Here is a 13905-nt window from a genome sequence, read left to right as displayed (position 1 = left end):
CTTTGTCAAATGCTCGCCGTCCAACGACGATCACCCTGCCGGTGCATCCCCCTAGCCGGTGCCGGTGACTTGCACCTGCACCCGCACGCGTGACGCTGTTTACCATCCCAACCAAACCAAGCAGCCACACAACAGACACAACACAGTGCCGTCCCTTTCCCCGTGTCACTGTCACTCTCACTCGAGCCACGGAAACCGCAGCAGCAAACGGCCGCCAGCCACACACACCTCCGGCATCAATCAGGGGCTCGGTCAGTCGATGGGGCCCCTCATGGATCTCGAAGCGACGATGACATCACCGTCGCCCCCCGCCCGGCCTCTAAACCAGCGCCCTCTGTACACCGGATAAGGCGAGAGAGAGAGAGAGAGAGAGAGAGAGAGAGAGAGAGAGAGAGAGAGAGAGAGAGAGAGAGAGAGATCCCCTGCACCCGCAGCATCCCAAGCATCACTTCATTACTCTCATCATTCATCGCCAGCTTCCTCCTTGCTTCCTTCCTCGCATAGAAAACCCAAGCAGCGCTGGTCCCCTCCCCAGCTCTTCTTCAGCTGCTTGATCGACCAGTCAGTGCCTGGCCTCTCGCACGGAGGAAGCTGCCACATCCATCCATGGAGGCCGAGGACGACCAGCCTGCCGCCGGGTACCGGCACGGGCCGCCGTGGGTGTTCAAGGGCAGGCAAGTGCCTCCCCTCCTCTTCTTTTCTCTCCCGTTCACCATGGATGGTGTAGGTGGAGCTGGGGGCGGGCGACTGATTCTTTTGGTGTGCGTGTGCCTTGCAGCGCATTGTACCAGCTGCATTTGGTGAAGGCGGCCACGGCGCGGGCGTTCGTGCCCAAGGAGCTGCGCCTGGTGGAGGCCTTCGGCTACACGCTCGGCGGCATGTTCCTGGCGCGCTACCACGACAGCCCCGCCGGCCAGTTCGACGAGGTTCCCCTCCCTGCCTGGCCCCATTCCATCTCCTCGTTCCTCCATACGTTTTCTGACGAGCTTTGCTTCGCAGCTGGTGGTGATCGCCGGCATTGTGTGGAATCCGCCGACTTCCTGCGCGTGAGTTGCTCTTCTTCTTTTGTCCTAGTTTAATCGCTTCTAATTCCACTAGTGAGTGATTGCCTGCTTGGGGAATGCGAATAGAATCGATCAACTGGCACAACTTGCATTACAAAACAAGGAACAACGCCCACTTGATCAGTATCATCAGTTCACTGTGCCTGAGCTCCTCAGTAAACAACGCCCACTTGATCAGTTCACTGTGCTTGACCTCCACTTGTGTTAAACCAGCAACCATTAATTATCTCATCCGCTCGCTGTGCTTGCTCCCTCTGGCATGGACAACCGTGCTGCCCATCTGGAATCCATTTGGATTAACCCTCTGACTTACCCGCCGACGCCTAAGATAACTTGCTTAATTAGTGATGCGATGCCATCTATCCTCTTCAGTTTTTCTTTTCATTAAAAAAGAAAGCGGCCGTAGTTGTGCACTCTGCTGATTTGCTGTCTGAACCTGTGTAACAGGTGGGCTGCCCGGGTGCTAGTAAACAGCGCTGAAGCCTGCCGGCATGGACGCAAGGTGCCAAACTGCCAACAGTGTCCATCTATGATTCGTTCCTGGTTCAGGCCAATTCTTCTCTGCTAGTACTGCTATTTTCCTAATTACTGTCACTGTCGCTAATGCAGGAAGTAGGGCTTCCAAGCCATGTCGCGGCATTCTCACAGGTACTCACAGCACTTTTGTTCTGTCATTAGCTTTGACAAATGTTAACTTGTAACGTGTTATTCAAAAAAAAAAAAACTTCTAACGTCAACTTTGCTCACATGGAGGATAGACCGAAGATTCTACGCTCAGAAATAAACCAAACAACTTCCTCAACATTCTCGGAATGGGTTCAGGCTTCTCCAAGCAAGAGAATTACCGGCGCATTGAGATCAAGGAGGCCTCGGGCTCATCATCAAGGCATTTGTGCAACATCAGTCTGCCTCTCAACGGTAATTTATAACTTGTTCTATGTTAAATGCATCGACCCTTATGATCTACTCCCTTTGTTCCTAAATGCAAGACGGTTTGGCAGTTCAACATTTAGAAACAGAGGTAGTATTTTACTGGAACGATTTTGAAGTCTTAATGACCACTTTACTGGAATGCATCTTACAAGGTCAAGTTACAAGCCTTATCTTACAACATGTCTTAAGAATTTCAACTCTAAAGCTCTAAAAAAAGGAACTTATAGAACTTGACCATTTTAATTCAGTGCCATCTTTTCACCTACTAATTATGCAGAAGGGTCAAGAGGATCACATAAACGCAGCAAGTGGATGGGTCCGGCAATCAAAATGTCCCTCCCAAGCTTCAGGTTAGCTTTTTTTAAACCAAACTAGAGAACCTGCATCTGCATGTTTCTCCAGAAGATAACCGCTGAAGTCCCAACCAATGCCTGCACAAGGCACCATTCTCAAAACCTGAACTGAACTTGTGCTGTGAATTTCAGCGGCCAGACAGAGGACCATCCTGAGCTTCTCAAGTACTCCTGCAAAGTAGAGTGCAGGTGGTTGCACTCCTAAATTCTCAGCATATGCCCTCTGATGCACATTGCTCTTTTTTTATGTGCCTTTCTAACCACAGGTGTGTGTGTTCTCTTGCATAGGGTGCGGCCGGTGAGTCCAGCTAAGATCTGGAGCCCTAAAACCGCTGAACCACAGGAGTGTTCTGACGGCATGAACAGCAGCACCGGATCATCGGATTCAGACGCGCAAAAACAAAGCCTCCTGGTCTTGCTATCCAGGCCCATCTTGGCTCTGGAGTTCAGCTCCCTGCGGATGCACGTCGATGCGCCGAAAATTGTCGCTCCGCACCCCAAGAAGAAGGAAGTCAGATACTCCAGTACCTGAATCTCATGCCACACCATGGTTCAGAAGACACCAGCTCTGGCCAGTAGACTTGGGCAGCATTCATCTGTTGTTCTTTCATTTGTTCATAGGTTGCAAGTAAGACTGTGCAGCTGGATACTGTGAAGCCTGCTTGCTGAATTCATACATAGTTTGGCATAGATTGGTTTATATGAGAAACAGCAACAGGGGATACTTTTATCAGAACATTTGCAGTTACTAGTAGTAATACAAAATATGGGCGAATTAGCAGATAAGATATACACGAAAAGCAATTGTTCCAGAATTAGATTAGCATATGGTCTTCAAATTTCAGAATAACAGAGTCACTCATGCACCCAACGTCCAATCCTAACAACTACAGTAAGTGTCAAACTCTGACCTAAAACACGGCTACTCCTGAATCGGCTTCATCCCATTTCGTTGCTGCTACGCTAAGATCAGTGGTCAAAGTAGGAGAGGAGGCTGTCGATGTCGTCGAAGCCGGCAATGTGAGGCAGATCCATGGCGATGGAGGGAAGGTCCGGCAGCTCCATGAGCCCCAGGGGGAGCGGAGATATGAGGCGGCAGTCGACGTCCATCTCCTCGCTGGTTTCATCAGCAGGCGGTGGCGGCGTCCGCTGTTCCATCTTCACCGGCCCGCTCACCGGCACCGCCGCGATCGGCTCCTCGTTCGCGGCGGCGGCGGGCAGCGGCGGCGGTTGGGCACGCGCTTGCACCGGCGATCCGGCCGAGACGGCGCCGGCGTGGCTCGACGAGGACCCAGCCGTGGAGCTCGCCTCGTTGACGTTGTACGCGAGCAGAGGGAGGTGCCCCGCCGTGGTGGCAGTGGCACTGTCATCCTCGTTGCACACGACCAGTGGGAGGTCCCGCGCGGTGCCGCTGGTGCTCTCCTCGTCGTAGACGACCAGCGCGAGGTCCAGGCTCGTGGCGTCGCACGACGAGCTCGTGCCGCCGGTGCGGCGGCGGCGGCGGCTCCTCGCCTTGCGGGGTAGCTGCTTCTTCAGCGTGCTGTTCCAGTAGTTCTTGATGGCGAGGTCCGTCCTCCCGGGGAGCTCGGCGGCGATGACGGACCAGCTGTTCGATCAAATGCCGACAGGAGCAGATCAGTGAACCAGCGACGGAATGCAACAACACTCAGCACTTGCAGAAGACGAGGTTTGAAAAAATTGATCCGAGCAACAAAACAGTGCACATTTCATCTGATTATCAAGCGATCGAGACTGGAAAGCAGAGCAGTAGAAATGGGTTGGGTGCGAGGCTCACTCACCAGCTTCCTTTCTTTCTGTACATCTCGCAGATGATCCTGTCCTCGGCCGGCGTGAAGTTGCCGTGCTTCAGCCCCGGACGGAGGTAGTTCAGCCACCTTGAGCGGCAGCTCCGGCCGCAGCGCCGAAGCCCTGCGATCCACCAACAAACTTCTCTCAGGAATGATGATTCAGACACAGTAGCGAGTGATAAATGATTTGCTTAGGCGACACTTTGCCATGATCATGTCAAAAATGAGAGAGCAAATTAATTGTCTCTGTGTACTACGCTATTGGTTTTTCTGAAGGAATCGGGTGCAGACCAGCTCCTGACTGAAATATTGCTAGTATGAAACTATCCAAGCAATTGTTCGGGGATTGATCAAATTAGTACCGAGAATGCTACGAAAGAAAGGTAAGGGATCATAAAAATTGGACAAATCTCTGCAGTCTTAACTGCGCACGCATAAGGAATTGCAGTAAATAGCAGTGTTGCGTGCCTATATACTTTGATTACGCTAACACCGCCATAAGAAACGGCATAAATCATTTGCAAGCAAACAAACTACAGCCTTACAATTTAGCGACGCTTTCTGCTTATTTGAGTAGATTGATTTATCGGCATCATCAAGAACTCAAACAGATATGAATGCATGCAAGGGCAGCTGTGGAGAAGAAATCAAACCTAAAGTATTGGATAATCCCTGCCAGCTACAGCCAATGCCATACTTCTCAATGTGGTTTTTGATCAGATTGTCTTCTTCCTTGGACCACTTGCCCTTCTTCATCATGCTCCCTCTCATTGGACAGGGGTTTTTCTTGTCGCCAGGAGGGGCTCAGGATTTCAAATGAAAGGCACACGGACTTAACTTGTATAAATACCAGTACTCTTGTACTGAGAAATACCAAATGTGTGATGGATGAGTATTTGTTTATATTTACCACGTGGTAATATCTGTACCCATTCTTGTTTTATTGGTTTGTCTTGTGTTAAAACCAACTATTCCCCGTTCTCCAAGAGAGAAGAAAAGGGGGTGAACGAAAGGTGAAAGGTGAAAGTGAAAAAAAAAAGTCTCCAGATGATTCCGCCGCGTGATGAGATTGTAGAAGTAAAAAGGTTAAAAAGATAATTAAGTACGGCATTAGGTGTTAAATTTGGTGTTAAGTGAGTACCGATGGTTTGAAGTTGGTTAAATGCATGCAGTGCCTTTTTTTTAACACTGCCTGCAGTGCTTTAGCTAAGCAAAGCTGCCATCACCACAGTAGTTTGAACTGTCAAATATAAAATTCTCTGCTGGTCTTGTCTCCTACGGTGAACTTAATTACGCTCTCCGTTGCACTTGAGAAGGGTCCAGGAATACGGGATGTCCTGTGACATGGACTAGAGAAAGTGTTAGAGATGCTCAATTTGAAGTGAAGCGATGCCTTTCAGCTCTACATTCAATTTTTCTCATTCCTGTTTTGGTAAGATTTCAGAATATTTAGCTGCATCGTAGACTGGCAAAAGTGTAGAGATGCCAAAACTGAAGTGATGCATAAAGTCTCATCTCTTTCTCTTTTTTGCGAATAAACATAAAGTCGCATCTTGTTAAAGGAGATGAAAAATTGACAAGGTATTCCACCATTCCCACAAGATAATCCGCCGTGATGTATTAAAAAAAAATAGAACCTTGTTAACATCTTGGCGGTCACCGGACAGCTTACAAAATTTTAAGGCTCTATACGTCGTGAACCCGTCCGGACGCGTCAGCGGACAGTGACCAGGCATCCCTCATTTCCCCCGTTTGTAAGCGTGGTCCTTAGCTGTTTAGCCTAAATTCATATAAAAGCATGCAACACGATGAAACTACGTAGATCAACATGCAACATATAAATGTTGGGAGTCATTGCATGGAAAACAAAAAAACTTTTATGCACACGCAATGATCTATCCATGAAGATGCATAGCAACAAGGGGGAGAGTGTGTCTACATACCCTTAGACCGTAAGCGGAAACGTTTCACAACGTGGTTGATGTAGTCGAACTTCTTGTCACGTCAACCGATCAAGTACCGAACACACGACACCTCCGCGTTCTGCGCACGTTCAGCTCGGTGACGTCCCTCGCTTTTTTGATCCAGCAAGACGTCGAGGTAGTAGATGAGTTCTGTCAGCACGACGGCGTGGTGACAGTGATGATGAAGTGGTCTCCACAGGACTTCGCCTAAGCACTACGAAAATATGATCGGGGGTGTAAACGGTGGAGGGGCGGCACACACGGCTAACAATTGATCTGGTGTATGCTAGCCCCCCCCCCCCCACACACACACACATATGGGAGGGGGGGAGGAGCAGCCATAGGAGGCGCCCAAGTAGGAGGGATCCTACTTGGAGTCCCTCCCAAAGGCGCCCCCCCCCCCACCATATATAACCGAGGGGGAAGAAAAGAGGGGGGAGGGAAGGAAGTGGGAATCATAATCCACACTTTCCTTTCCCTTCCCCCTTTCCTTCTCCTCCTAGGCCGGCCCATATGGGGGGCGCACCAGCCCCTTGTGGCTGGTGTGTTTCCCCTCTTGGCCCATAAGGTCGATATCTTTTGCCGGGGTGCCCGAAACCCCTTCCGGTGACCCGATAAATACCCGGTACCCCCCGAAACACTTCCAGTGTTCGAATACCATCGTCCTATATATCAATATTTACCTCTCGACAATTTCGAGACTCCTCGTCATGTCCGTGATCTCATTCGGGACTTCGAACAACATTCGATCACCAAATCACATAACTCATATAATACTATATCGTCATCGAACACTAAGTGTGCAGACCCTACGGTTTCGAGAACTATGTAGAGATGACCGAGACACCTCTCCGGTCAATAACCAATAGCGGAACCTGGATGCCCATATTGGCTCCTACATATGAAGGAAATATGCCCTAGAGGCAATAATAAAGTTATTATTTATTTCCTTATATCATAATAAATGTTCATGCTAGAATTGTATTAACCGGAAACATGATACATGTGTGAATACATAGACAAACAGAGTGTCACCAGTATGCCTCTACTTGACTAGCTCATTAATCAAAGATGGTTATGTTTCCTAGCCATAGACAAAGAGTTGTCATTTGATTAACGGGGTCACATCATTAGGAGAATGATGTGATTGACTTGACCCATTCCGTTAGCTTAACACTTGATCGTTTAGTTTGTTGTTATTGCTTTCTTCATGACTTATACATGTTCCTATGACTATGAGATTATGCAACTCCCGTTTACCGGAGGAACACTTTGAGTGCTACTAAACGTCACAACGTAATTGGGTGATTATAAAGGTGCTCTACAAGTGTCTCCAAAGGTACTTGTTGGGTTTGCGTATTTCGAGATTAGGATTTGTCACTCCGATTGTCGGAGAGGTATCTCTGTGGGCCCACTCGGTAATGCACATCACTATAAGCCTTGCAAGCAATGCAACTAATGAGTTAGTTGCGGTATGATGTATTACGGAACGAGTAAAGAGACTTGCCGGTAACGAGATTGAACTAGGTATTGAGATACCGACGATCGAATCTCGGGCAAGTAACATACCGATGACAAAGGGAACAGCATATGTTGTTATGCGGTTTGACCGATAAAGATCTTCGTAGAATATGTAGGAGCCAATATGAGCATTCAGGTTCCGCTATTGGTTATTGACCGGAGACGTGTCTCGGTCATGTCTACATAGTTCTCGAACCCGTAGGGTCCGCACGCTTAAAGTTAGATGACGGTTATATTATGAGTTTATATGTTTTGATGTACCGAAGGTAGTTCGGAGTCCCGGATGTGATCACGGACATGACGAGGAGTCTCGAAATGGTGAAGACGTAAAGATTGATATATTGGACGACTATGTTTGGACACCGGAAAGGTTCCGAAAGGTTTTGGACATTTATCGGAGTATCGAGGGTTACCGGAACCCCCCCCCCCCGGGAACTAATGGGCCTTGTTGGGCCTTAGTGGAGAGAGAGAGGGGCCGGCCAGGGCAAGAGGCGCGCCCCCTCCCCTTGAGTCCGAATAGGACAAGGAAAGGGGGGCGGCGCCACCCTTGCCTTTCCCCTCTCCCACTCCTTCCTTCCCCCTCCTTCTTGGATTAGGAAAGGGAGTGGCAAACCTACTTGGAGTAGGTTTCCCCCTCCTAGGGTGTGCCACCCCCTTGGTCAGCCCTCTCCTCCTTCCCCATTATATACGGAGGAGGGGGCACCCCATAGACACAACAATTGATCTCTTGATCTCTTAGCCGTGTGCGGTGCCCCTCTCCACCATAATCCACCTCGATCATATCGTAGCGGTGCTTAGGCGAAGCCCTACGTCGGTAGAACATCATCATCGTCACCACGCCATCGTGCTGACGTAACTCTCCCTCAACACTCGGCTGGATCAGAGTTCGAGGGACGTCATCGAGTTGAACGTGTGCAGAACTCGGAGGTGCCGTGCGTTCGGTACTTGATCGGTCGGATCGTGAAGACGTACGACTACATCAACCGCATTGTGCTAACGCTTCCGCTTTCGGTCTATGAGGGTACGTGGACACACTCTCCCCTCTCGTTGCTATGCATCACCATGATCTTGCGTGTGCATATGTATTTTTTTGAAATTACTACGTTCCCCAACAGTGGCATCCGAGCCAGGTTTTATGCGTAGATGTCATATGCACGAGTAGAACACAAGTGAGTTGTGGGTGATACAAGTCATACTGCTTACCAGTATGTCATACTCTGGTTCGGCGGTATTGTTGGATGAAGCGGTCCGCACCGACATTATGTGTACGCTTACACGAGATTGGTTCTACCGACGTGCTTTGCACACAGGTGGCTGATGGGTGTTAGTTTCTCCAACTTTAGTTGAACAAAGTGTGGCTACGCCCGGTCCTTGAGAAGGTTAAAACAACACTAACTTGATGAACTATCGTTGTGATTTTGATGCGTAGGTAAGAACGGTTCTTGCTCAGCCCGTAGCAGCGACGTAAAACTTTGCAACAACAAAGTAGAGGACGTCTAACTTGTTTTTGCAGGGCATGTTGTGATGTGATATGGTCAAGGCATGATGCTATATTTTATTGTATGAGATGATCATGTTTTGTAACCGAGTTATCGGCAACTGGCGGGAGCCATATGGTTGTCGCTTTTATTGTATGTAATGCAATTGCCCTGTAATGCTTTACTTTATCACTAAGCGATAGCGATAGTCGTAGAAGCATAAGTTAGCGAGACGACAACGATGCTACGATGGAGATCAAGGTGTCGCGCCGGTGACGATGGTGATCATGACGGTGCTTCGGAGATGGAGATCACAAGCACAAAATGATGATGGCCATATCATATCACTTATATTGATTGCATGTGATGTTTATCTTTTATGCATCTTATCTTGCTTTGGTTGACGGTAGCATTATAAGATAATCTCTCACTAAATTATCGAGATATAAGTGTTCTCCCTGAGTATGCACCGTTGCGAACACCACGTGATGATCTGGTGTGATAGGCTCTACGTTCAAATACAACGGGTGCAAAACAGTTGCACACGCGGAATACTCAGGTTAAACTTGACGAGCCTAGCATATAACAGATATGGCCTCGGAACACTGAGACCGAAAGGTCGAGCGTGAATCATATAGTAGATATGATCAACATAGTGATGTTCACCATTGAAACTACTCCATCTCACGTGATGATCGTACATGGTTTAGTTGATTTGGATCACGTGATCACTTAGAAGATTAGAGGGATGTCTATCTAAGTGGGAGCTCTTAAGTAATATGATTAATTTAACTTAAAGTTGTCATGAACTTAGTACCTGATAGTTTCTTGCTTGTCTATGTTGATTGTAGATAGATGGCTCGTGCTGTTGTTCCGTTGAATTTTAATGCGTTCCCTGAGAAAATAAAGTTGAAAGATGATGGTAGCAATTACACGGACTGGGTCCGTAACTTGAGGATTATCCTCATTGCTGCACAGAAGAATTATGTCCTGGAAGCACCGCTGGGTGCCAGGCCTGCTGCAGATGCTGCTAACAACATTAAGAACATTTGGCAGATTAAAGCTGATGACTACTCGATAGTTCAGTGTGCCATGCTTTACGGCTTAGAACCGAGACTTCAACGACGTTTTGAACGTCATGGAGCATATGAGATGTTCCAGGAATTGAAGTTAATATTTCAAGCAAATGCCCCGATTGAGAGATATGAAGTCTCCAATAAGTTCTATAGCTGCAAGATGGAGGAGAATAGTTCTGTTAGTGGACATATACTCAAATTGTCTGCGTATCATAATCACTTGACTCAACTGGGAGTTAATCTTCCTGTTGATAGTGTCATTGACAGAGTTCTTCAATCACTGCCACCAAGCTACAAAAGCTTCATGATGAACTATAATATGCAAGGGATGAATAAGACAATTCCCGAGCTCTTCGCGATGCTAAAGGCTGCGGATGTAGAAATCAAGAAGGAGCATCAAGTGTTGATGGTCAATAAGACCACCAGTTTCAAGAAAAAGGGCAAAGGGAAGAAGAAGGGGAACTTCAAGAAGAACGGCAAACAAGTTGCTGCTCAAGAGAAGAAACCCAAGTCTGGACCTAAGCCTGAGACTGAGTGCTTCTGCTGCAAGCAGACTGGTCACTGGAAGCGGAACTTCCCCAAGTATTTGGCGGATAAGAAGGATGGGAAGGTGAACAAAGGTATATGTGATATACATGTTATTGATGTGTACCTTACTAATGCCCGCAGTAGCACCTGGGTATTTGATACTGGTTCTGTTGCTAACATTTGCAACTCGAAACAGGGGCTACGGATTAAGCAAAGATTGGCTAAGGACGAGGTGACGATGCGCGTGGGAAATGGTTCCAAAGTCGATGTGATCGCGGTCAGCACGCTACCTCTACATCTACCTTCGGGATTAGTTTTAGACCTGAATAATTGTTATTTGGTGCCAGCGTTGAGCATGAACATTATATCTAGATCTTGTTTGATGCGAGACGGTTATTCATTTAAATCATAGAATAATGGTTGTTCTATTAATATGAGTAATATCGTTCATGGTCATGCACCCTCGAAGAGTGGTCTATTTTTGTTAAATCTCGATAGTAGTGATACACATATTCATAATATTGAAGCCAAAAGATGCAGAGTTGATAATGATAGTGCAACTTATTTGTGGCACTGCCGTTTAGGTCATATCGGTGTAAAGCGCATGAAGAAACTCCATACTGATGGAATTTTGGAACCACTTGATTATGAATCACACGGTACTTGCGAACCGTGCCTCATGGGCAAGATGACTAAAACGCCATTCTCCGGAACTATGCAGCGAGCAACAGATTTGTTCGAAATCATACATACAGATGTGTGTGGTCCGATGAATATTGAGGCTCGTCGTGGGTATCGTTATTTTCTCACCTTCACAGATGATTTAAGCAGATATGGGTATATCTACTTAATGAAACATAAGTCTGAAACATTTGAAAAGTTCAAAGAATTTCAGAGTGAAGTTGAAAATCATCATAACAAGAAAATAAAATTTCTACGATCTGATCGTGGAGGAGAATATTTGAGTTACGAGTTTGGTCTTCATTTGAAACAATGCGGAATTGTTTCGCAACTCACGCCACCCGGAACACCACAGCGTAATGGTGTGTCCGAACGTCGTAATCGTACTTTACTAGATATGGTGCGATCTATGATGTCTCTTAATGATTTACTGCTATCATTTTGGGGTTATGCTTTAGAGACGGTTGCATTCACGTTAAATAGGGCACCATCGAAATCCGTTGAAACGACGCCTTATGAACTGTGGTTTGGCAAGAAACCAAAATTGTCGGTTCTTAATGTTTGGGGCTGCGATGCTTATGTGAAAAAGCTTCAACCTGATAAACTCGAACCCAAATCGGAGAAATGTGTCTTCATAGGATACCCAAAAGAGACTGTTGGGTACACCTTCTATCACAGATCCGAAGGCAAGTCTTTTGTTGCTAAATTTGGAATCTTTCTAGAGAAGGAGTTTCTCTTGAAAGAAGTGAGTGGGAGGAAAGTAGAACTTGATGAGGTAACTGTACCTGCTCTCTTATTGGAAAGTAGTTCATCACAGAAACCAGTTCCTGTGACACCTACACCAATTAGTGAGGAAGTTAATGATGATGATCATGAAACTTCAGATCAAGTTGTTACTGAACCTCGTAGGTCAACCAGAGTAAGATCCGCACCAGAGTGGTACGGTAATCCTGTTCTGGAGGTTATGTTGCTAGACCATGATGAACCTACGAACTATGAAGAAGCGATGGTGAGCCCAGATTCCGAAAAATGGCTTGAGGCCATGAAATCTGAGATGGGATCCATGTATGAGAACAAAGTGTGGACTTTGGTTGACTTTCCTGTTAATCGGCAAGCCATTGAAAATAAATGGATCTTCAAGAAGACTGAAGCTGATGGTAATGTTACTTCCTATAAAGCTCGACTTGTTGCAAAAGGTTTTCGACAAGTTCAAGGGATTGACTACGATGAGACTTTCTCACTCGTAGCGATGCTTAAGTCTGTCCGGATCATGTTAGTAATTGATGCATTTTATGATTATGAAATTTGGCAAATGGATGTCAAAACTGCATTCCTGAATGGATTTCTGGAAGAAGAGTTGTATATGATGCAACCATAAGGTTTTGACGATCCAAAGGGAGCTAACAAAGTGTGCAAGCTCCAGCGATACATTTATGGACTGGTGCAAGCCTCTCGGAGTTGGAATAAACGTTTTGATAGTGTGATCAAAGCTTATGGTTTTATACAGACTTTTGGAGAAGCCTGTATTTACAAGAAAGTGAGTGGGAGCTCTGTAGCATTTCTGATATTATATGTGGATGACATATTGTTGATTGGAAATGATATAGAATTTCTGGATAGCATAAAAGGATATCTGAATAAGAGTTTTTCAATGAAAGATCTCGGAGAAGCTGCTTATATATTGGGCATCAAGATCTATAGAGATAGATCGAGACACTTAATTGGACTTTCACAAAGCACATACCTTGACAAAGTTTTGAAGAAGTTCAAAATGGATCAAGCAAATAAAGGGTTCTTGCATGTGTTACAAGGTGTGAAGTTGAGTAAGACTCAATGTTCGACCACTGCAGAAGATAGAGAGAAAATGAAAGATGTTCCCTATGCTTCAGCCATAGGCTCTGTCATGCAATGTTGTGTACCAGACCTAATGTGTGCCTTGCTATTAGTTTAGCAAGGAGGTACCAAAGTAATCCAGGAGTGGATCACTGGACATCAGTCAAGAACATCCTGAAATACCTGAAAAGGACGAAGGATATGTTTCTCATTTATGGAGGTGACAAAGAACTCGTCGTAAATGGTTACGTCGATGCAAGCTTTGACACTGATCCGGGCAATTCGGAATCGCAAACCAGATACGTGTTTTTTAAACGGTGGGGTTGTCAGTTGATGCAGTGCTAAACAAAGCGTCGTAGCAGGATCTACATGTGAAGCGGAGTACATAGCTGCTTCGGAAGTAGCAGATGAAGGAGTCTGGATGAAGGAGTTCATATCCGATCTAGGTGTCATACCTAGTGCATCGGGTCCAATGAAAATCTTTTGTGACAATATTGGTAAAATTGCTTTGGCAAAGGAATCCAGATTTCACAAGAGAACCAAGCACATCAAGAGACGCTTCAACTCCATCCGGGATCAAGTCCAGGTGGGATACATAGAGATTTGCAAGATACATACGGATCTGAATGTTGCGGACCCATTGACTAATTCTCTTCCATGAGCAAA

General features: G+C 46.4%; 2 protein-coding genes across 2 annotated transcripts; one reads left to right on the top strand and one right to left on the bottom strand.

Moving 5' to 3' along the window:
• The first annotated feature begins 386 nt into the window (after positions 1 to 386).
• LOC123047303 (protein NEOXANTHIN-DEFICIENT 1) lies at positions 387 to 3104 on the top strand. Its single transcript, XM_044470822.1, has 9 exons — positions 387 to 674; positions 779 to 926; positions 1000 to 1046; positions 1512 to 1566; positions 1674 to 1712; positions 1823 to 1982; positions 2275 to 2347; positions 2483 to 2539; positions 2639 to 3104. The coding sequence occupies exons 1-9, from the start codon at positions 607 to 609 to the stop codon at positions 2880 to 2882; spliced, it is 891 nt and encodes a 296-aa protein (XP_044326757.1). The 5' UTR covers positions 387 to 606; the 3' UTR covers positions 2883 to 3104.
• Positions 3105 to 3319: 215 nt separating this feature from the next.
• LOC123182880 (transcription factor MYB4) lies at positions 3320 to 4940 on the bottom strand. The gene is made up of 3 exons (XM_044595583.1): positions 4812 to 4940; positions 4150 to 4279; positions 3320 to 3956 (listed from the first exon to the last, which is right to left on the bottom strand). The coding sequence occupies exons 1-3, from the start codon at positions 4927 to 4929 to the stop codon at positions 3320 to 3322; spliced, it is 885 nt and encodes a 294-aa protein (XP_044451518.1). The 5' UTR covers positions 4930 to 4940.
• Between the last annotated feature and the right edge of the window lie 8965 nt (positions 4941 to 13905).

This window comes from Triticum aestivum, chromosome 1A (assembly GCF_018294505.1).
Source record: "Triticum aestivum cultivar Chinese Spring chromosome 1A, IWGSC CS RefSeq v2.1, whole genome shotgun sequence".
Taxonomy (NCBI): Eukaryota; Viridiplantae; Streptophyta; class Magnoliopsida; order Poales; family Poaceae; genus Triticum; species Triticum aestivum.
Note: the sequence above shows the minus strand (reverse complement) of the source record. Positions and strands in the feature narration are given on the sequence as shown.